A 22467-nucleotide genomic window follows, 5' to 3' on the forward strand; every position below is an offset into this window, starting at 1 on the left:
AAGTAATAGCGAGAGGCGCAATTACGTTCACCCATACATCCAACCCGATGGATTGGCAAAGCACGTGCTTCGCAATCGGACAAAAAGTCTAGACCGCATGGCTCTGGTGAAGCTTTCCTATTGCTGAGCCAGTTCAAGCGATGTGTTATTTGTCTATCCGTCATTTAATTTCAATCTGTAATTCTTCTATCAAGAATTTTCGTAGTAAAAAGTTCACCGCAATGCCATTAAACTATCATAAAAAATAATAATCAACGGTGACTATTCGTTAAAAAGAATTTTTGTCATTTGTGAAATTGGTGTAATTTTTGTCTTTTCTGTTATTTTATTATTTTTGTTATTTTTGTCATTTTTTTTTAATTTGTCATTTCTGTTGTATTTGTTATTCTTTTGTTTGTTCATTTTTGTTATTTCTGTAACTTCGGTCATGTTTGTCATTTTGTCGTTTTTGTCATTTTTGTCATTTGACCATTTCGTGTTAATAGGCCATATCCGTCATTTTTGTCATTTCTGTTATTTATTGTTATTTTTGTCATTTTTGTAATTACTATCATTTTTATAATTTTTGTCATTGTTTTCCTTTTTGTCATATTTGTCATTTTTGTAATTTTTATCTTTTGACTATTTTTGTCAATAGGTCATTGTAGAGAATACTATAAGTCATTTTTGCTTTTTTTGTTGTTTTTGCTATTTTTGAAGTTTTTGCTATTTTTGTAATTTTATAAGGATTATTTTTTTTCAAAATTTTTGTTTAAGATGGGTCAATGATTTCTTTTAAAAGGAAACTCTGAAACATGCTATATAAAGCCACCATTTTTTTTTTTTTGAAAAAAAAAACAAGTAAGTCCCAGAAAGTTAGTTTTCGTCAAACAATTTTATTGAATGACATTAGATCTTGACGTAAAAAAATCTGTGAGCTTATTAAGGCACCCCTAAATCAAGTCTTATTTGACGAAAGTTTTACACAGATCAGTATTTTCGGCCAATCTCAGAGATTCGATAATGAAATGTTGCCCATACATCCATTGCCACCCCTTCAGTATTTTGTCAAACATCTTTTGTTTTGGTGATTTGGCGTTTGAAAGTTCTAAAAATACATCAGTGTTGAGCTAAATTAATCATTAATAACTGACGAACATATACAAACCTTTGTTAAAAAACAAAAACTGATATAGAATCTATTTGTTACTCTCCATTCAATCGAGGATTCAAACTTATCGCTTGATCCAGATATTTCCTATTTTCAGAGATGCATCGCTTCAAACAATGAAATGTTACAATTCAGTGATGTCCTGCAGATTTCCAGTATTACCTGACGTTCTCTACGTTGCCAATTTTAAGCAATAAACCACTCCTTTACAATTTGTCCCAATTATATTTGGATGACTCCTAACGCATTTCCTCCATGAATGGAACTGACCTACACCCCCATTCATGATTTTTTTTCTGTAACAGAATATACAATAAGGGAAAACTTAAAAACAGATCCTCTATAGTCTTAGTTATCAGTTTTTGTTGTGACTCCCATGTTCGTGTTTAGGTATATGCAGGCTAACCAAAACAGAATTCAATATCATGCTTCTAAACAATTAACATGCTGCTGCTGGTCACGCGTGTGCGAACGCGCAAGACCCAATGATGTCATTTTTGTTCGTTACTTCAACAAAAATCGATATTTGGAAAAATTCAGCTGCATTACAGGCGAAAAAGTTGCTGTCGATTAAGTTTGAAAATTTCGCAAAATTCTTCGTTTTTTCCACTCTTGGTATGGCTCAGCTCGGACAGGAACACATTCGGTCCCAAAAAATACTAAAATACGTTTGCTTCTCTTCGCAGATTCGCCAGTATCGAGTTCGGACAAGTTCATACCTCGGATACAACGACGGTGGTGGACGTTTTTAGATTGACGGTAGCTCAGCAGACTCCAGTTTCGGCGTGTGAAAAGTGGCGCTCGATAACGGTATCAAAACGCAGTCCCGAGTGCATCCGAGTCCTGGTAGTGCTCGCACCTTGGTGTGGGCACTACCCTTAACGGCGTCATGCAACATGGTGACCGAGGAGAACGACGATCATCCGCACACCGAGGAAGAGAAAACCCCGACTCAGGAGAAGGACAGCAATCTGCTGGTACGGTCGGACAGCACGGAAATCCTGATCCAAAGTAGCATGGACGACATCTTCGACGTTATCAAGGCCGGGTGAGTTCAAATCGAGACAAAGAAATTCAGGTATTTTTTTTTTTACTTTGAAGGTCAAACAGGCTAAAATTCTTTCGGAAAGAAACGGTCTTTAAAACGTCAATTTGGTGAACATGTTTGATTGAAAAAATCAATTAAACATATTGATTTGATTTGATTTGGCGATATTTGGATACCAATGTGAGAAAATAGTAACGCAGACAACATAATCAAATATTTATTAGAATCAAACATATACGTACAATACTGTTCCTTTTAATTAAAAAAAAAACTATATAGTGCAACGTTTTTACTCGAACCTATTTATATTATGTATGACTTCAGGGTGGCAAATGGACGGATGGAAACAATGTCGATTGGCCCGAAAACCTGATCTGTGCCAAATTTCAGCTCAATCGTACTTTATTTAAAGGTGCCTAAAAACACTGAAAGTTTCGATTTTTTTACCCATAAAATAACCTTGGGGGAAAAATGCCAAAACTGAAAAAAATATCAAAAATGACATAGTTGACAAATGTGACAACCAATCTCTTGAAAATCCATTGATTAACCTACAAAAAGCTAATTTTAACAAATCACATGTGGTGATTCTAAGCAAAAAAACAGGATCGGAAAGTAGCACTTTTCGATACTGTTTTTAGTCATATATTTGTTTTTAAAAACTAAGTTTGGGTTTGAAAAACCCTGCTTTTCCTACCGAAAAAATGCAACAGTGTTGGGCTAAATTAATCATTAATAACTGATGAACATATACAAACCTTTGATAAAAACAAAAACTAATATAGAATCTATTCAATCGAGTATTCAAATTTATCCTTGATCCAGATATTTCCTATTTTCAGAGATGCATCGCTTCAAACAATGAATTTTTACAATTCAGTGATATTCTGCCGATTTCCAATATTTTCTTACGTCTCTACGTTGCCAATTTTAAGCAATACACCACTCCTTTTCAATTTGTCCCAATTATATTTGGATGATTCCTAACGCATTTCCATGCGTTATTTCGAAAGTAGTACTTTTCGAAACAGTTTCCAAAAAACTGTCAGAAAGTGCTACTTTTTGACACTGTTTTAATTTTGAAGGAAAACTGCAAACCGTTATTTTAGATAAAATAAATTTGTTTTCAATGCACTGAACCCAAATTCACTCTTAAAATACACATGATTTTTCACTTAAAAACAAGGATCCAGTGATTTTCTTCCATTCAAGTGCGACATATACATTTCACTTGGCAGTCACTTAAATTTCAAGTGAATTCATCCAGATTCACTTAAGGCGTCACTTGAATTTGAAGTGAGAAAAAATATTCACTTCCCCATCACTTGAATTTCAAGTGAATGTCGGGTTGTTATTGTGTTTATTTTCACAGTTCAAAATGGCAAATTCTAAAGAGCAGCGTTTAAAGCTTATGCTGGATTTGGATTTTTCCAATTCTTTACTAGGCGATTTTGGCGGTAGTTTGTTTTAAACGTGATGTAAGAAAAAGTTATTTAAAGGTGTTATCATGTTTCAGTTTGTGGGTTGAACCGGACAGATTTTCTGGTTTGCAGCAGGGAAGATTTAGAAGTCGCACTATCCGCAGTAACCGATCTGCCTTGGGATAACGATGGAATTTTCCAATCAATAAATGTATGGCGAAAGCGCAATGTAAGTATTTAAAATCGAAGTGGTGTTCTATAAATGTTCTTTTATTTAAAAACGCAAGAGATAATCAACTAGAAACTTACTTAGAAATTCAGATAAATTTCACTCGAACGTCATAGTGTAATTCACTTGACCGGTCACTTAAGTGAATTCACTTGACCCATCACTTAAAATTCAAATGAAATTATGTATGGCGAGAATTTACTACAGATGTCACTTATTTTTTAAGTGAAAATTATTTTGGGTGTGGTATTTTCCGGCATTGCAAAAAAAAATTTGTATGCCACTCGTTGCAAGATTCGAGATTTTTCCTCACTTCTCTCCTAACTATCCAACGAGGCTTTCTTTGCAATTGTTCCATGAATCCAGTTCTTGAAATCCCAATATTTTCAGTTTCTCCTGAGTTAAGAGAAAGAAACATTTTGGTAAAATGATCTTGAAACAACCAGCTTTCCAACGAATTCATTGATATCCGATAAGATTTAGAGAAACTGAAAACAGTGGCATTTTAAGATTTAACAGAGATTTTAATTTGTGCTGGTCATTGTATTTTAAAATTTTGTAATCTTTTTATTTTTTTATTTAAGTAATTTTTAAATTTTGGTTTTTTACATTTTGTATTTAACAGTAATTTGTCATTGACATAAATTTTTATTCCGTTAGTTTGATTTTCAAATTGTTTTAAGGACCAGCCTATTTAAAAATTATATTTTAGATGCCTTAACACATTAAAATAATTTACTATTAGGGGCGAGTTGCGATATATGGGAGAATGGGGAATCATGGGCCACTTTTTTTCGTTGTTCCATAACTTCTTTATTATAAAAGATAAAATGAAAATAAAAAATGGTATGGTTTTCTAAATTTTCAAGGTATCATAAGGTATTTTTTCAAAATTTTTAACAAGTTATTTTCTCCAAATTCTGACTGTTTGAGAAAAAGCAATATTTTTTGGATTTTGAAAAATGGTGGGGAATCGTGGGCCACCGAATCCAAATTGACCAAATAACATGTAAAGTTTATGAGTTGACCCAAAACTGTGATTTCCTAATTCATTTCGTTATTTTAGAGCAATTTCAGATGATGAAATAAAAAAGAGAGCTATATATGATCGAATAGATTCCAAAACCTAGCTCGCGAACTTTTTGGCACAATTTCTTATATAGGATGGACAAAATATTTTTCATAACTCTTCATTTGACATAAGAAAACTTTACAGATAGGAACAGATGTGGCCCACGATTCCCCACAAGCTATGATTTGCAAATTGGTTGCGTTTGTGTGACTTATTGATGTTTCATCAAAAATTCGTTTTCCACGTGAAAGATCATGACAAAACTCATAAGCGCATGAGGTACTTTAGGTTCCCCAAAAGATCATAAGCGTATGAGGTACTTTAGGTTCCCCATCGATGAAATTAGCGGGTGTTTTCTTTTAATTATGTAAGTAAATTTTTCTAACTTTTTTTTTAGCTAGATAAATAAAAGAAGCACATGATGCGTATTTCAGTCAACAACATATAAAAATATCACGCAAAGCGACGACGATGACAGTTGGTTTGAGATTTTTATCTCAACACACATCTGAGATATTAAAAGTGGCCCACGTTTCCCAATGGCCCACGATACCCCACTCTCCCCTACATAAATCGTCTCAAACAAAAACGTTTATACACTTTGGCAAATTTATTCCCATGATTAAATTAGTTCATAATACTCTAACGTGAGAAATATTGAAAGTGTCTACATAACGATTTAGATTTTTTTGTGATTTTATTTGTAGCTTTAAAAACAGTATCAGACATTGAATATTGTAATGTATGTATTGGGACTGGGTTCGAAGTCTAATTTTGTCGTTTGATAATTCTTTAAAATGAAAATATTTTCAACACGATGCTTTTAATAATCTTGACTATGATCATTTAGTATTCGGGAACTTTATTTCGGTGAGAGCTACGTTACTTGCGCTTGGATGTTCAAAAATTTAGCAGCGTTGTGTTGGTTACAGGGCTAAAAGTTGGTCACTTTTTAGTAACTTTGTCACTTTTTTCAGACTGGTTCTTATTATTTAAAATTCCGTTTTATGTCACTCGAGACACGTAGTAAGTATTTATCAGGTTTAACACTAGAATAACGTCAATTTGACGTGTTCCATTTTTTTATTTCGTTTGTGGAAAATTCACTCAATCTAAATTAAATAAATGATTCAGATCCAGTAAGGAAAGTTGAATATTTTGCCTTGATTTATGGCTAAAACATGAATATTTTCTAGAAAAAAAAATGAATTTAAACAAAAATGGGTTTGTTCTTCCGTAACCCTAATGAAAATAGTTGCTAAATACAAAGCACAAATTCTGAAAAGTGACTTAATCGAATAGAAAAAAACAGTTTATTTATTTGAAACTCTGCATATATATAGACATTATCTTTTTAAAGAGAGCTTGGTATCAATCGATGATTTCAGTTGTCATTACACCTTTTTGGAGGTTTGCTCATGAAATTTCTACAGTATTCTGAGGAACTTGTCAAATGTTTCCAATGAAAATTTAGCGGTTTTGTGTTTATGAGACATTCTTAAATTTTATAAAACCTTTCAAATTGTTTAATGAATTTAAAAAAAAAATCTGCTTGATGTTTTATTATTATTAGCAAATGTTCTTTGAGGTAGTTTTGAATTAACAAAATATATTCTACGTAGAAGATTATTCTAGTGAAATTTCTGCGATTTTTTGTTTGAATACCTTATTTTTCAATTCGTTTATTTGTTTGAATACCTTGAACATTTCATTGTTTTTTTACTAAGCTTCTCTAAGTCTTCTGTCAATCTTCTGTCAACATACATTTTCAATCTTGTATCAATGTGTTGTCACTTTTTTTATAGGATCTTCCAATTTTTACATCACGACTTTCTTTATTTATCTATCAAGTTTTTTCAATATTGAGATTTTAATTTAACCTCGAGTCTATTCTTCAAACTTTTCGTCAAACATGTGCTGGTTTCTAATTTCAGTACATTTGTAGAATTTTCAATTAAATTTGAGTCTTCTTCAACTGTGTTAGCGGCTTTGAAAAATTCTGATTAAGATGTAGGGTGGAGAAGGAAAATTTGTAGATTGGTTTTTTTTTGGAAAACTCGAAGTATCCATCGGACTCAGTTGTTGTAGTCCTTCGGGTACGAGCTTTCAGTTCTCTCTCACTTTTGTTTTAGAACTTAAGGATTCTGTAGTCGCTATTCCTAAATCTTCAAAACTCATCTAGGTAAAATGTTCTTTTTTTTGTCAAGCATATGCCTTTCTATAAGTGAGACCAAGGGCCTTTGAAAAACTTTTTTTTCAACAAGTAAAATTGTCTTTGTGTCGTTCTCTAGAAATTTTCAAAACCACTATTGAGTTAGTTTTCGACTTGATCTGGTCACTATTTTTACCCTAATTTTGCTTAAAAGTAACTATTTTGCCCTACTTTTTTGCCTCATGATCGCTTCTAGCCCTGTGGTTATGAAAAGAACTATCTTGCCTATTTTTTTCAGATTTTGAAATTTACGTGTGCTTGAGATATTAACGATGCAAAAAGACATGATAAAAATAATTTTGCACAATCGCCTTGGAAATTCTTCATTGTCGATTTGATAACTCATGAACTGTTGATTTTTCCTATAATTTTTTTTGGTTCAAATGATTAAAAAGTATGAAAAGCCACTCTAGGATGCTCACGAAGATCAAACCAAGCATCGTAGTGGAACCCTTGATCTCAACTATGGTAAAAAGTCTATGGTTATTGATGATAACTAAATGCAGACCCCTTAACTATGCAGTAAATCCGTTTCCGGCTAGCAAAAAGTGTTGCCTGTCTAGTTAACACCGAGCAAATAACTAAAAATGAGCGGTTCCATGGATCGCAATCTGTGCATCCAGTTTTTATGCTATGTGACAGATGTGTTGGACAAAGAATTTATGTTAAAACCGAATTTAAGAGGTCAAATTCTTCGAGATGCTTACTTATGAAAAGGTTCCAACCATATTCGAATTGGTTTTTCCAAGTGAATTTGTGTAAAATATCATGATTTTGCAAAGGATTGTGGTAAAAACTACTGTAATTTATATTTTTTTTATTTTTACATTAAATATCATATTAACACCTTCATTTTCTCCATAGAAAGTTTTCGATCAAATCAAATGAATACACACAATACACACGTTTGTAACAGCCCGGATTCTGAATGATCATTGCCTTATCAACTTTAAACCATCAAACGCTAGTTGTTATAACTTTCCTATTGTGCGCATTATTTGTCATCATATATCTATATTGTCATATAGGACTCCTAGAAGTCTTTTTAAAAGACATACACTTGGCAAAAAAGAATTTAGGCCGTGTCTGTTTATTCTAGTAATTTTGGCAATTTTCACAAATTACAAGCATGAAACTAAAATTACGCAGATTGGCGACCTCTTAACATACCCAATTTCTTATTTATATCTGTTCATTTTTCAGGGAGCTATCGGAGGTGGAGAATCTGGTGGAGAAGGTTGGGCCGGAAGCCCTGAGTGCCCGAGACAAGCATGGCTACACTCCGGCTCATTGGGCTGCCCTCGATGGGAACGTGGAAATGATGCGATATTTGGTGGAACGGAATGCTCCGGTCGATTTGCCCTGTTTGGGAACGCAAGGCCCTCGCCCTATTCATTGGGCTTGTCGCAAGGGTCATGCAGCTGTAGTGCAGGTGCTTCTTCAGGCAAGCGTCGCAGTGAATGCTGCCGATTTCAAGGGTTTAACACCACTGATGACGGCCTGCATGTATGGACGTACTGCTACAGCTGCCTATTTGCTAGGTATGGGGGCTCAGAACCACCTTACCGATATCAATGGCGATACAGCTTTGCACTGGGCCGCGTACAAAGGTCACGCAGATTTGATCCGTCTGCTGATGTACTCCGGAGTCGATCTGCAGAAGACAGATAATTTTGGATCTACTCCACTGCATCTGGCGTGTTTATCGGGAAATCTACAGTGCGTCAAAATACTTTGTGAAAAGCGAAATTTGGAACTGGAGCCCAGAGATAAGAATGGCAAAACTCCCCTGATGCTGGCTCAGAGCCACCGCAATAATGATGTGGTCAAATTACTGCATAATGAGATCAAGAAAAGGTCCCGATGGATGCCACCTATTTCGGAGATCTGGAGTCTTCTTTTCGGGGGTGCTGGAGCCTCTAAAGGACCATTGATCTTATTCTTGTTTTCAGTATTGCTTTGGGGGTACCCAATGTACATGATAAGGGTAAGTAAAATCCTTTATTGCCTTTCTTTGGCAGATCGATCAAATCTAAGGTTTTGAACTTTCAGTGCATTCCGATAACCTGGAACACCTTAAGGCGCTCGCATTACTGTTTCATCTATTGGAATGCTGTAATGTGGATCAGTTGGATTATTGCCAATCGTCGGGACCCTGGCTACATACCCTTGAATTCGGATACCTACTATGAAGCCATCAAACAGATACCGTACTTCGATAAGTGGAAGAAACGAAATGTCATCTTGTCGCGGCTCTGCCACAGCTGTCGTTGTCTGCGGCCGTTGAGGGCAAAGCATTGCCGTATTTGTAACCGCTGTGTGTCGTACTTCGACCATCACTGTCCCTTCATCTACAACTGTGTGGGATTGCGTAACCGCATGTGGTTCCTGTTGTTTGTACTCAGTATTGCGATTAACTGTTCCTTTACGATCTACTTTGCCTGCTACTGCGTGATGATCGAGGGATTCAGTTTGCTGTACGTGCTCGGTTTGGTGGAGGCATTCGTGTTCTGCGGCTTGGGTTGGATTCTAACCTGCACTTCGGTAAGTAAAGTAAACTTTCATAAGCAGGATAATCAACCATTTTGTTTATAACGTTTTATTTTTTTTTATAATTTTGGTTGATGTTGTCTTTGTGTGAGTTTTGTTATTTTTGGATATATTTTTTTACCATTTTTGTCTTGTCAATTTTGCGTTGTTTAAGTTTTTTTTAAAATAATTTTTGCCTTAAAGGTGTCATTTGATATTATTTTATTTTGGTCCAGTATATTTTTTGTGACATTTTTCTCTGTTTTGTTTCTAAAGTCTGATTTGGTAATTTTAGCCAATAAGTCATTCTTGTTTTGTTTTTTCTGTCTCTATTCATTTTTGTCGTTAAGGTAATTTTGATGTTTTTGAAAATTTGTGTAATTTTTTTTTATTTTGTGTCTTTTTATCAGTTTTTTTTCTTGTGATTTTTTAAAATTTTGTTTTTTAGATTTTTTTTGGTAAATTTTAGCGTTGTCAATTTAGTTAATTTCATCATATTCGTCATTTCCGACATTTTTAAACTCAAGTTATTTAAAAGTTCTTGTCTTTTTGTCAATTTTTGTCTTATTGTTCTTTTATTGAAATGTTTTTTGTTCTTGATTTATTTTTAATAATTTTTCCCTCTTTTCTTTGTGATTTTTTTTGTATTTTTTTGTTGTTTTAAGTCATTTTGCTCTTTTTGTTGTTCCTATACTTTTTTATATTTTCCAATATGTTTTTTTTTGTTGTTTTGTAGAATTTGATAGTTTTGTGTTATTTGTTAGATTGACGATTTTTATTTTTGTTCTTTTTTTTTTGTCTTGGATTATTAGTTAATTTCTTCTTTCTTTTCGTTTTAGGTATTCACGCTCTTTTATTTTAACTCAAAATTAAGTATGACCGAGGTTCAAAACATAGTTCGATTCTATGAACTTAAAGTTAAGTACCCTTTTTTCCTCCTTGCGATGGATCAAAACGGAGTTCAAACTGCGAACTCAAAATTGATCCCTTTTTTCCTTCGGCGAGGGATCAAAGCTGAGTTCGACCTTATGAACTAAAAATTGAACTCTCTTTGTTGGACTGAAAACACTTAGCGAGTTCAGTCCGAAACAAAACAACAACCAACGAACACGTCACAAAATTATGTCGTTCCGGAACAAATACCGGAAGACTATGAAGGAATGCATGTTCACCGTGTCAGCGTAAAATTCTGTCCGTCATTGTCATCATATGGTGAGCGGCTTGGAATGTACGGAAACTTCCGGATGTTGTTTACTTCCCGTGGGAAGTAACATCCGGAAGTTTTCTTTGACCGGGAATGTCAAAACTTTCCACCGCTCTGTAATTGCAATGCAATGTACCGGAACAGCAACATCCGGGTACAACAAATTTTAATCATCCTTTAATTCCCTGAAAATCAGCTACCCTCGAAAAAAAAAGGATAAATCCGAGTTCGGCTGCCGAACTTAGTATTGAGTATGCCTATCAGAACTTAGTTTTGCTATTGCCCAGTCAAACTCAAAGTTGAGGGAAGCCACCGAAGTGCTGTTTTGAACCAAAACTACTTAATTTTGAGTTTAAAAAAAAGAGCGTGTGGGATTTTTGGTGTTGTACGGAATACTTTTTCCTTCACTTCTGGGCTTCCGATCGGTGGTCATTCGTTCCTCGAACCGCTTAATCACTCGCGACACCGTGAAATTCGGGATTCCCAACGTTTTAGCGATGGAACGATGCGAGAGATCCTTGTTCTCGTGTTGAATGCGCAAGATTTTATCACGCACGAGCTGTTCTTTCAACTCCATTTCGCAAGTTTTCTTCTTCTTCTTCTTCTTTCTTTTGCTGACTGTTTTCCTCAGTCAGCGGGGTATTATGGCACAGCTTTGTTTGCTATATTGCCAACGATGTTTTGTTTATAGTCTGTTATGGACTTCCCTTCTTGTGTGGGTGGTTTTTCAGAGACAGAGAACGTTTGACATTAAATTTCGAGTTTGGATTCCTTCAAGTAGGCTACTACTTTTTTGAAAACCTCTGTGTTTTTTGTTGTAAAGATCTGGCTGATATTGCGAAATTTATCCAGTTCATATTTTTGCCTTACTTGGTGATGTTTTATGCAGTGAAACAGTAGATGTTCCGAGTTTTCTATCACGTCGCAGGTGTCGCAGATGCAATCATCTGTTTGTTTCATCTTCCAAAGCCAATAACGAGAGTAGTCGTGACCTGAGAAGATGCGATTCAGAGTTCGGGTTTCGAAGTTACTGATGTTTAAATTATGATACCAGGGTTTGTGTGGAATATTGTTTTGTAGTTGAAAGAACTTACTACCTTTCCCCTTTATTGCAGCATATTCTAAGTACCAGTTTTGTGCATTTTCTTCGCTCAAGTTTTCAAAAAATTTGAAGCCATCGTGGATGAAAATTTTGTTTTTGTGGATTTGGTCCAGCTCTAGTGATCTTTTTGCCAAGGAATCAGCTATTTCATTTCCTCTGACATCCACATGCCCGGGGATCCATTGGATTGTGGTGTTTAGTTCGGCTATTATGTGTAAAATTTTAAAAGTCGTTTCGTCACATTCTTGTTCTTCAGCGTGGTTACTAAGATATTCGCATCCAGATTTAGAGTCAGTCATGACTACGGCATTTAATAATCCTTCCTGCTGTATGTATTGTACAGCCACGAAAATTGCTTCCAGCTCGGCGGACATTATGCAGACCATATTCTCCAGTTTACGACTTACTCTGTAATTTGTTCTTTCATGGAAGATTCCTATTCCGCAAGCTTCATGGTTGCTCGATGCGTCTGTGTATATTATCTGTCGGTTTTTGTATTTTCCGTGTATGAGACTTAGGGTAAGTTGTTTAAGGACCTTTTTGTCCGTTGCTTTTTTTCTACATGAACCTTCTGTTAATTCTGATTTTATATTTACTTGTATTTTCTGTACTTTTCTTATTGCAGGTGCTATGTTGTTAAGAATGTTGAAGTGAGACTGAGCCAGGCGATTGATGAAAGTTTGTTTCTCTGAACCGGAATGTTGGTTGTCTTCTAATTGCTTCTTGATCGGCGAGTTGGTGTAGAAGTGTTTCACCAGTTGTTTTCCTGTGGTATTAATCCTACGGAAACTCGGTGGTATTTGGCCAGCTATTGCGTATAATGTGTTCAGGGGTGTTGATTTAGTACAACCTGTTACTTTTCGGAGGCATTGGTTACTTAAAATGTTAATTTTTTCCAGATTCGTCTTGCATGCTGAACCGTACACGCTACTGCCATATTCTATGCAACTTCTGAAGAAGGCATTGTACGCTAGTCTTAAAGTTTGTGGATGTGCTCCTGTTCTAATTCCACTTATAACTTTGATAATGTTTAATCTTTGTGCTAAGTTTTTTGTTAATTCCCGTATATGAGCGCCATAGCCCAGTGCCTTGTCTAACGTGATTCCTAAATATCGATGAGTTCGTACAGATTCTATTTTCGTGTTTTCTACGTAGATATCAAGATCTTTGGAGCTGTTAAGGAAAAGGAGACCTTTTGTTTTCAGTGGATTTAGCTTGAAATTTAGTTCTTCCGCTTTTTCTTTGAACCTGTTTAGATAGGCATTTCCCCTAGCGTTTACTTCGTCAAGTGTCTTGCCTTCTATCAAGACAGCGAAGTCGTCGGCGAATTGGACCATCATTACTCCGTCAATTCGGATTTTGTGTAAGCATGATGTGTAGACATTGAACAATGTTGGTGACAACACATCCCCTTGTGGCAAACCTTGAGTTACAAATCGTGTCATAAGAGTCTCACCTACTTGAAGCTGTACTTTTCTGTTTTTTAAGAACGATACACACCATTGTGTGTATTCAGGAGGGACATTCATTGCTATCATATTTGCCTCCAGTTTCTCAACCTTCACAGCATTGAAGGCGTTTGTAAGGTCAATGAATACAATGGCAGCATACATCTTTCGGTGTTTGATTTGTGTTATTCTATTTGTTACGTACTCCAAGCAACTAGTGGTGGATTTTTTCTTCCTGAATCCAAATGATAGATCTGGTAGTTTCGACTCGGTTTCTAGAAACGTCTGCAGTTTTTCTAGCAAGGCCGCATTTGTTAGTTTTAATAAGCAGTTAAGAAGGGATATGGGTCTCGTACCTTCTAGTGTCTCTGGGTTTTTGTTGGCTTTAGGGATTGCAATAATTTTTATGGTCTTCAGTGGTTCACTTATTTTGTTATGCCTCCATATTGTGTTTAGGTCGTTGATTATGTTATCTCGAATGGCGGGTTGAAGCTGAAAAATCATTTGATATGTAAGCCCATCCGGGCCAGGTGCCGAATTTTTGGCTCTACCTCTACATTTTTTAGTAAGAAATCTATTCCAGAAATCTACGGTCACTAGATCATAGTTTGCTGTGGATCTGATCGAGTTATTTTCCCAACTTTCTCTAGGAAAGTGTTTGTCAAGGAATTTATCTGCCAAAGTCGGATCAACGTGTACTAGAATGTTGTTCATATTTCGTTTTTTCCCAGCCAGTCTTCTCAGTTTTTCCCATATGATAGACGACGGTGTGTGGGGGTCAAAGCTAGCGATAAAGTCTTGAAATTTTTGCCTAGCAGAATCGTTTTTCTTCTTTCTGAAAATTGCCTCTTTTCTTTTAAGTATAAGTAACTCAGTTATACCTCCGGTTCTGTTAAAATTGATTCTTGCGTCTTTTTTTTCCTCCCACGCCTGCTCTACCTCTTCGGACCACCAGTATTTGGGAGTAAATTTATTTTTCTGTTTTGCCGATTTCAAAATTATTTTCATTTCCCTTTGTAGGTCGTTGACTGATGAAATTTTCCCGTTATCTAGACTTTTCAACCCATCCATAACCGTTTTCCTATTTGTAAAGTAACCGTATGTTTTTTGAAAACCAATTTCTACAGTACTTTCAATGGCAAGGTGTCGGCTACCTATTCCATAGTCTAGCGTTAACATTTTTGTTTCAAGCATAATTGGAGGTGTAACTATTACGAGGTCTATCGCCGAGGGATTTTTGTTTAGTTCTGCTGGAATGTACGTAGGGTCTCCTTTGTTCAGTAGGACTAAGTTTTCGTCGTTGAGCATGTCAAACAGGATTTCACCCTTCCTATCGGCGTGGAGTGGATCCCATGACTGGTGATGAGCGTTCATGTCTCCACCTATGAAAGCTTTTCGAAAGCTGTTCGATAGTTGGAAAATTTGTGATAAAGATTGTTTGAACTCGGTTTCGTCTAAACTTGGGGCTGCGTAAATGGAAACAACAAGAAGGTCTGAAGGGAGGATTTGTCTGCCAATAGCTTGTATTTTTGGGGAGCATGGAATGTTAATCTCTTTGGATTTTATTCTTTTGTTGATGAGTATACCCGCACCGCCGTAGCCGTCATCTCTGGATGAGTAATATGAATAGTACCCTGGTATCTGATACTTAACCCTCTCGTGTTCTTGTTTTGTCCAAGTTTCAGAAACTAGGATCGCATCATAGTCGTCTTTAATAGCTACTCTCGTTAATTCATCTTTATTTTTTTCGATGCTTTGGATATTTAGTTGTAAAATCTTCAAACTCATTTTATTGATAAGTGAAATGTACTTACGTTTTCTCTGCTCTTTTTAATAACCTTTTCCTTGGTTTACCTAATTAAGTCCTGTTGGTTTGTTTTTGCCTAGATCTGCTTCGGCTTCTGCGATCATGGCCTCGGGCCAACATATCATTTGATTCGCGGGATTCTTCTTCTTCACTGGACATTGAGTTGACTTTTTCTTTTTGGCTTAGCTGCTTGTTAATTTCTTTTCTTTGTTGTTCTTCTGTATGTCGCGCCCATTTCTCAAAATCTGATGGTTTAAACATGTTGAAAAGTGCCACGCCATTTCTTTCTTCTTCCTTGTTCGCCGTCCGCTTTTTCTTGTCAGCATATACGTCTACTTGCTCGGAGATAATGGCTTCCTGCAAAGGTCGTTTTGGTTTTGATTTATTTTGGTACTCTGGTCTCGTTCTGTAGTTTCCTGATGTCATTGTAGCAAAACTTTGCGGTAGTTTGGGGAACTCTCCGATGTTTTCCAGTAGTTCATACCGGTTCTGGGTTAGTACGGGATTTTGTTCTTGGGCTTCCAGGTACGTCAAACTGGTTTTGGCCATTATTGTTTTAATGTTTCTTTGCCTTATCCGCTCAGGACAATCCTGATCGGATGTTTTGTGGTCTGCATTGTTTCGACAGTATAGACATTTTTGTTTGTTTTTGCATTCTTCGTTCTCATCATGATATTGTGTGCAGTTAGCGCATCTGGCTTTCGACCGACAGTTTTCGGTTTTGTGATTATATCGTAGGCATTTATTGCAGAATTCAGGCTTGGTGAAAAATGGACGTACCTTGTTTATGCAGCAGAAAAAATATACCTCTGCCGGCAGTTTGTTCGCCCTAAATGTGATGCTGATCCGGTGAGTTGGGATTTTGTCCTTGCCCTCGTAGCGGTGTAGTCTTTTGATCTCCATTATCGGCACGTTACTTTGGATGCTATTTCCAATCTCTTCGATATCGAAGTCCGCGGGTACTCCGTTTATAACTCCGGTTACTGAGATAAATCCTCGTGTGATGTAAGCTTTGAGGCCGCTGTTTTGTAGGGTTTTATCCTTTTGTAGCATGTTGGCAGCTTTGTAGCTCCTCATGAATACCAGTATTTTGTTTCTGCCCAGCATTCTCAGATTTATTGTTTCGTCCTTGTATTCGTTGGTCTTTGACAACCATCTTCCCAGGGCCAGTTTGTTGATCTGATCGGAGTCTTTGACTGGTTGTACAATTATTCGGTATGGTGCTGCATCAGTTTGATCATATTCATAGATCTTGTACGTTCGCTGTGGGGCGCTGGACGACGTTTTAGCGACATCGGCCAAGCCTCCCTTGTCTTTATCCGGAGGATCTCCGTTATTCGTCATTTTTTAGGTTAGGTTTTAGCTCTCCTTTTGATTTTTTGCATTTTTCGCCAAATGGCACACTTTTTTCGTTTAATTTCTCTTTTTCCTTTCTTTAAATAACGAAAACCAGTATAAACTTTCGGAAACGTTTTTTAAAAACCGATTAAAAGTCCTTAAACTTGAAAAAACTCGTAACTTAGTGAAAAACGCGTGCTATTCCAACGGCTTACACTCTCCCAAATTCTCGCAAGTTTTGATCACAGGACTTTAAAACTTGCAGAATGTAAACAATGCACTATGAACTAAATCCACCCAAATTTTCATTAAATTCTACAAAACTGTTAAAAGTTAGAGCAATTGCATAGTGTGGCAATTTCATCATGAACACCCTTTAAAAAACTGATGCTCTCACTTTAAACATCAATAACGACGCCGGCTACGTCCTAGTAGTCAATAATTAGTTAGGAAAAATAGAGAAAGGGGTGATAAGCATAAATTTGCACTCTAGGACCGAGGTCACCTCTGCATACTAGCAAATAATTTTTCGGCATTTTTTTTCCATTTTTGTAATTTAGCTGGTGTTGTTATTTTTGCAATTTTGGTCATAATTGTTTTTTTTTGCAATTTTGTTATTGTTGTCTAGTTTAATTATTTTAACATTTACTTTCTTCGACACATTATTTTTCGTCGTTTTTATATTTTGTTAATTTTTGTCTTTTGATTTAATCTTCGTTATTTTATATTTTTGTCATGTTTGTGTTCTAGGTTTACATTACGTTTTTTTGTCTTAAGAGTTATGTTATTTCGTATTTTTCATTTTTTTTTGCTTTTGATAATTTTGATTTTGGAAATCATTTCATTAGTTATTGTATTTTCAATTTTATTTATAAGGCCGGCACAAATTTCAAATCCTTCTTTTGTCACTCGATGTTGGAACATCGCGAGGGGGGGACAATAAAAAATAATGCAAAAAAACAAATAAATAAGAATTAATTGCACGGAAGCTTTTATGCAACAAAATTGCATATAACCGAGTATTTTGTTATCGAATAATTCAATCAAATTTGGTTTTTGGTGCTGTAATCTTTCAGATATATAAATTTTGTATCGAAATTAACACAAATTATTTCAAACTTTATTTATTTTCCTTCGGGTATTTTTTTGGAAATTTTGAAGGGGAGGGGGGAGGGGTTGGTTGACAAAAGAAGAAATTGATATTTGTTCCAGCCTTATTTTTATTTTTGTAATTTTTTTTTATCTTTTTGTCATTTTGGTCATTCATTCCGATAGGTTTTTTTTTTCTCAGATTATCCATTGTCGTTTTTTTACATTTTTTTTTTTGCCATTATGTAATTTTTTGAAACTTTTGTCATTTTGTCAATGAACATTTATGTTATTTCAATCATTTTTGTTATTTATGTTATTCTTGAATTTTTTTTTAAATTTTTTATTAATTTAGTCATTTTTATCATTTTGTAATTTTTTTTTCATTTGGTCGTTTTTTGTCATTTTTGTTTTTTTTTTTTAATTTTTTGCCATTTCTGTTTTTTACTTGTTTGCTCGTCATTTTTTTTCGGTTTTAAAATTTGTAGTTCACGGAAGATCGCCAAAGATATTTTATACTATTTCCGTCATTTTTGTTACTAATGTTATTTTTGTCATTTTTTTTTTTTAATTTTTGTCATTTTTATTTTTCATTTTGACGTTTTTGTAAATTTTATAATTTTTGGCCATTTTTATCTTTTTTTTTGTTTTCATGTCTTTTTTTTCTAATTGCAGTTTTTTGACACTTTTTAGTTCATAAAAAATGCTGTTCAAAGTGTAAAATATTCTTCAATTTCAATTCCCAGATTCTTCACGCTTGCATGAACCTTACCACCAACGAGATGTTCAACTACAAACGTTACCCGTACCTGCGGGACAAGCGCGGCCGTTACCAGAACCCTTTCTCACGCGGTCCGGTGCTGAATCTCTTCGAGTTCTTCGTGTGTCTGCCGGACCGCCAGGACGAACAGGACTTCATGTTGGACGATAATCTTTGAAAGTTACCGAACGGTGCCGAAAGTGGGAAACGGAAGCGACTAACGAGCAGCTAAGAGAGCCACCAGCAGCCTTTCCCGAGGCCCTAGGGTCGGCGCTTGACAACGCTTGGTATATTCCGGTGGAGATAAATCATCTATTTAAGCCGACGAGATACATATATTACAAAGGCAGCGCAGCAGAAGCTTATAAGGCACCCTTCCATCATCTTACAGTTTTCAGAATGCGAGAAAATTTTCATAATGTTCTTTTCTGTTCCAAAGCAGTGAAATATTATTATGTATTTTGATATATTTATCTTTATTTTTAGGTTATTTTGGCATAGAAAATCAAATGATTCATAAACTTTTCACTAATCTGTTAGATACGTTCAATGTTTGTTTGTATGTACGATAATGCAAATAAGATAAACCTACGTATATGTAGCTCTCTAGACACAATTTTTATATATTTATGAATTCTTCCCTCAACACTGGATCAGAATTTTATGGTTGATTTGAAATAATTCCATTTGAATGAGAATACGTTTTTATAGCTAAGAGTGATATATTTTGTGTGAAGTTAAGTTTGACTATACTAATAAAATAGACATATGTGTTACACCTAATTGTAATACAATAAAATCATATAGCGATCTCTGCATTTCTACAGTGAATGCGAATACTCATATATTACTAAGAACGATGTCATAAAGAAGGAATAAAATGTCCATTTAATTGTAAATATATGCGTGTGCGTGATTACCGTAGATTGCACTTACAAAAAAAAAACCTTACACTTTTACTGTAGAACCCTTTCACGAATTCATATGACAGTTTTGTCAGAAAGTCAGAATAATAGAGGAGCAACATAAAATTTTTCGTTGTAAGTTTTCTAACATAAAATTTAGTCTTTTTAGCAGCTTACGCTTGGAATAAAACTTTTTGGAAGATTTAAAATAGAATGTCAACTAAGCTTTCCCCGAAAGAAAAATCCTGAATTGCATAAATGCACTTTCATCAATTGCAATAAATTGAGAATAAAAACTTTGGTATGCTCAATATCTTTAAAAACGTATCGATAGATTTGAAAACTTCATTAGTTATACCCAATGCGAGAATTTCACATTGAATTTTGGTTTTCTCATGTCACGTTTCCTAGAACCAACAAAACAACGATGAACTTATTCAGATTTTTGTTTTGGAATTGCAATGCTTATTAAGTACTTACAAGAATGTCATATCAAAACGAATTGGTTGGAAAGTGTGATTTTCTAATCAAATGGGATGAAATAAGGTCAAAATTAATCAACTGATTTGGTCTTTGTTAGAAATATTTTTTTTAAAGTCAACGTAGAATAATCTGAATACAGGCTCATCGATGTGTTATTTTTTCCTACCGCGGTGAGAAATCATTTATCAAGGAAAAAGAATAAAACGCAGGACTAATGAATTTCCTTACTCCAGATAGATTGTACACTATTGTACATCCGAAAGAACAGTATTGTATTATTGCCAAAAAAGAATAGAAAGCACTTACAGTCTAGCTGTCGAAGCAAAAGTCGTAGTTCTCCGGCTCCGGTGGAATCGGTGGTGGTTCCTTGGAAATGTCTACCCCCTCGGTGTCCAGCAGCCGCAACTTGATCTCCATCGACAGCAGCGTCTCGAAGTCTTCGTCCTTCTGTTTGCTGACCATGGGTTGAGCAAGCAGAGCGTTCACGCCATCGGTCCAATAGTTGAAGGTAGCCTCGTCCGGGGCCACAAAGTCTAACGTTTGCTGATCGCTGGATTCGGTGACGAGTGAAAACCCTAGCGGGAAGGTGGATTTCTTGGCACGCATTTCCTTCATGTGAGGACACTCTTTGCCGACGAGCATCTGACGAATGTCGATGACTGGCAGTTTGTTGTTTAGTTCTTCAAGGGTTGGCACAGTTTTTTCATCACAATCACCATAGTGAATTACTTTGTGGTTTGGTGATAAACGAGCGTACCAGTACTTGTCTCGTTCACGCTTGCCACCATTGTATTTGGAGAATCTTGTGCCAACTACGAGATACCCTAAGCGTTGCTCCTTGATAAGGGACATAATTTCAGGCGTTATTTTTTCCTTTAGAGAAACAATAGCCGAAGCTGTAGATTCACATTCTTCACGAGAAGTTCTTTCTTGTTGGCGTAAAGTGGTGATTGTGTTGTAGGTAAATGTATGAATTTTGGCTTTGAAGTCTTCCAAAGAAGCTGGATGTCCACTGATACTCCGGGTTATTTGCTCTCGAACCACACTGAATACTTTAACGAAATCTTCTGTGGTAGCACGCATGTCTTTCCATGTCTTGTTCAGCACAACGATACAAATACAGAAGAATTCCTCAAAGGGATGATCATGAGTGAAAAACATAGGATGGAACTCTTGGCCGTGTTCCGAAGGAGATTCTCCTATGCGTAGTATATCGCAAATTACTTTCACCAGTTCGATACTGGTACGCCCGAATGGGCACTCATGTTCATCAGCACGGCAGCTGTTTTCGTGAACTACTTTAGTATAATTTTGAGTATAGTTCCGAGCAAAATATACCATACAATCGAGTGCGAGAATTCCAGGTGGTGTTTCCAGGAAGTCCTGAGCTGGATTAACATCGCATTTGAATCCCAATTTCTTATAGTGTGATGAATATGATCCACCATGTTGGCGACGGGCCGTTACGTCGGGTATAGGCTCAACGCCATCAGCTTCAAATGCAATTCTACGCAACTCTTTTATCTTCTCCTGGGCTTCTTGGTCCTGAACATCGATTGGAGCTTTCATGCGTTGTTCCAACAGTCCCAAGGTAAGTGTTTGCAAAACATACAATTGATGGGATATCTCAGCACCAATATTACTTGTTATAACGCTGTTAATGACGCTCCTGTACTGTTTGTTGCTGATGATAGAAGCGATCAGCTTCCGTTTTGCATCGTCTCCCTTTATGAACAAAGCATTTATAAGAGCAATTGTGTTCTGTTGAATAGTCGTTGATGGAGAATCTTGTAGTAGTTTTAGCAGTCCCTCTAAGGTAACATCTTTCTCTACCAAGGAAAATTTGCTGCTACTTTGCACAATATTTTCCAAAATAGCCAAAGCTGATTGAATGATTTCCTTGTTGGTGCTTGCATTGATAAATGAAATATTCCGCGAAATAAACGAAGGTTGTAAAATATCCCAGGAAACGGTTCCGTGGTCCATTAGCTCGACAAAAGATGAGAGGGCAAACTTCAATATATTTCCCTCAGCTTTCCAGCTCATATCTTCAATGATACCGATGATCAAACTCAAACCCTGTTCCTTGATGAACTCCAGCGCAAATGTTATGTCAGAGCTCAACTCCGTCAGATCCTTGAGCACCTTTACCATCTCGTCAGTTTTGCCACCTTGGAGCTTCTCCAGAATGTCCCCAGCCGTCTTGGCCGGAGAATGCTCCATCCGTAGAACCGATCCGTTTTTGACATCGTAACGATTCTTCTCTGTCACGTAATTGTTGTTCCCATCGGTAAATCGAAGCGCAAAAGATTCCGGATCCTGAATCACCCAAAATGAGCACAAATTTTGGATGATGGTGGTCAGTGGCTGCCGCTGATCGAACTCGATTAGCTGCGGCATCCCCGTTTCAAACTCCACGGCAATTTTCACTACATGACTGTCTCGGATTGCTGGCATCTTGGCCGTTTTGGGTAACATTTAAATCAATGTCGTGCAACCTGGTCCCACCGGGAGGGACCGTTTCCGTAGGTTTTCGAACGCAAAACGGATATGGATAACGATTAATAGCACTTTTTCCGACAACACAGAAAATCCACTTTCACGATTTACGAAAAGACAACTCGAATGATGAGGATGTGATTAATCAACACTAGGGGTGGTCAGAAAACA

The 22467-nt window shown here is 36.1% G+C and overlaps 2 protein-coding genes across 2 annotated transcripts; one reads left to right on the plus strand and one right to left on the minus strand.

Moving 5' to 3' along the window:
• The first annotated feature begins 1638 nt into the window (after positions 1–1638).
• LOC129745191 (uncharacterized) lies at positions 1639–19529 on the plus strand. The gene is made up of 5 exons (XM_055738116.1): positions 1639–1765; positions 1837–2198; positions 8336–9119; positions 9185–9676; positions 18396–19529. The coding sequence occupies exons 2-5, from the start codon at positions 2047–2049 to the stop codon at positions 18585–18587; spliced, it is 1620 nt and encodes a 539-aa protein (XP_055594091.1). The 5' UTR covers positions 1639–1765; positions 1837–2046; the 3' UTR covers positions 18588–19529.
• On the minus strand, positions 18268–22416 carry LOC129745190 (engulfment and cell motility protein 1-like). The gene has a single exon (XM_055738115.1). It carries the CDS (start codon positions 22273–22275, stop codon positions 20107–20109), a length of 2169 nt encoding a protein of 722 aa, XP_055594090.1. The 5' UTR covers positions 22276–22416; the 3' UTR covers positions 18268–20106.
• Between the last annotated feature and the right edge of the window lie 51 nt (positions 22417–22467).

Source organism: Uranotaenia lowii, chromosome 2 (genome assembly GCF_029784155.1).
Source record: "Uranotaenia lowii strain MFRU-FL chromosome 2, ASM2978415v1, whole genome shotgun sequence".
NCBI classification, from domain to species: Eukaryota; Metazoa; Arthropoda; class Insecta; order Diptera; family Culicidae; genus Uranotaenia; species Uranotaenia lowii.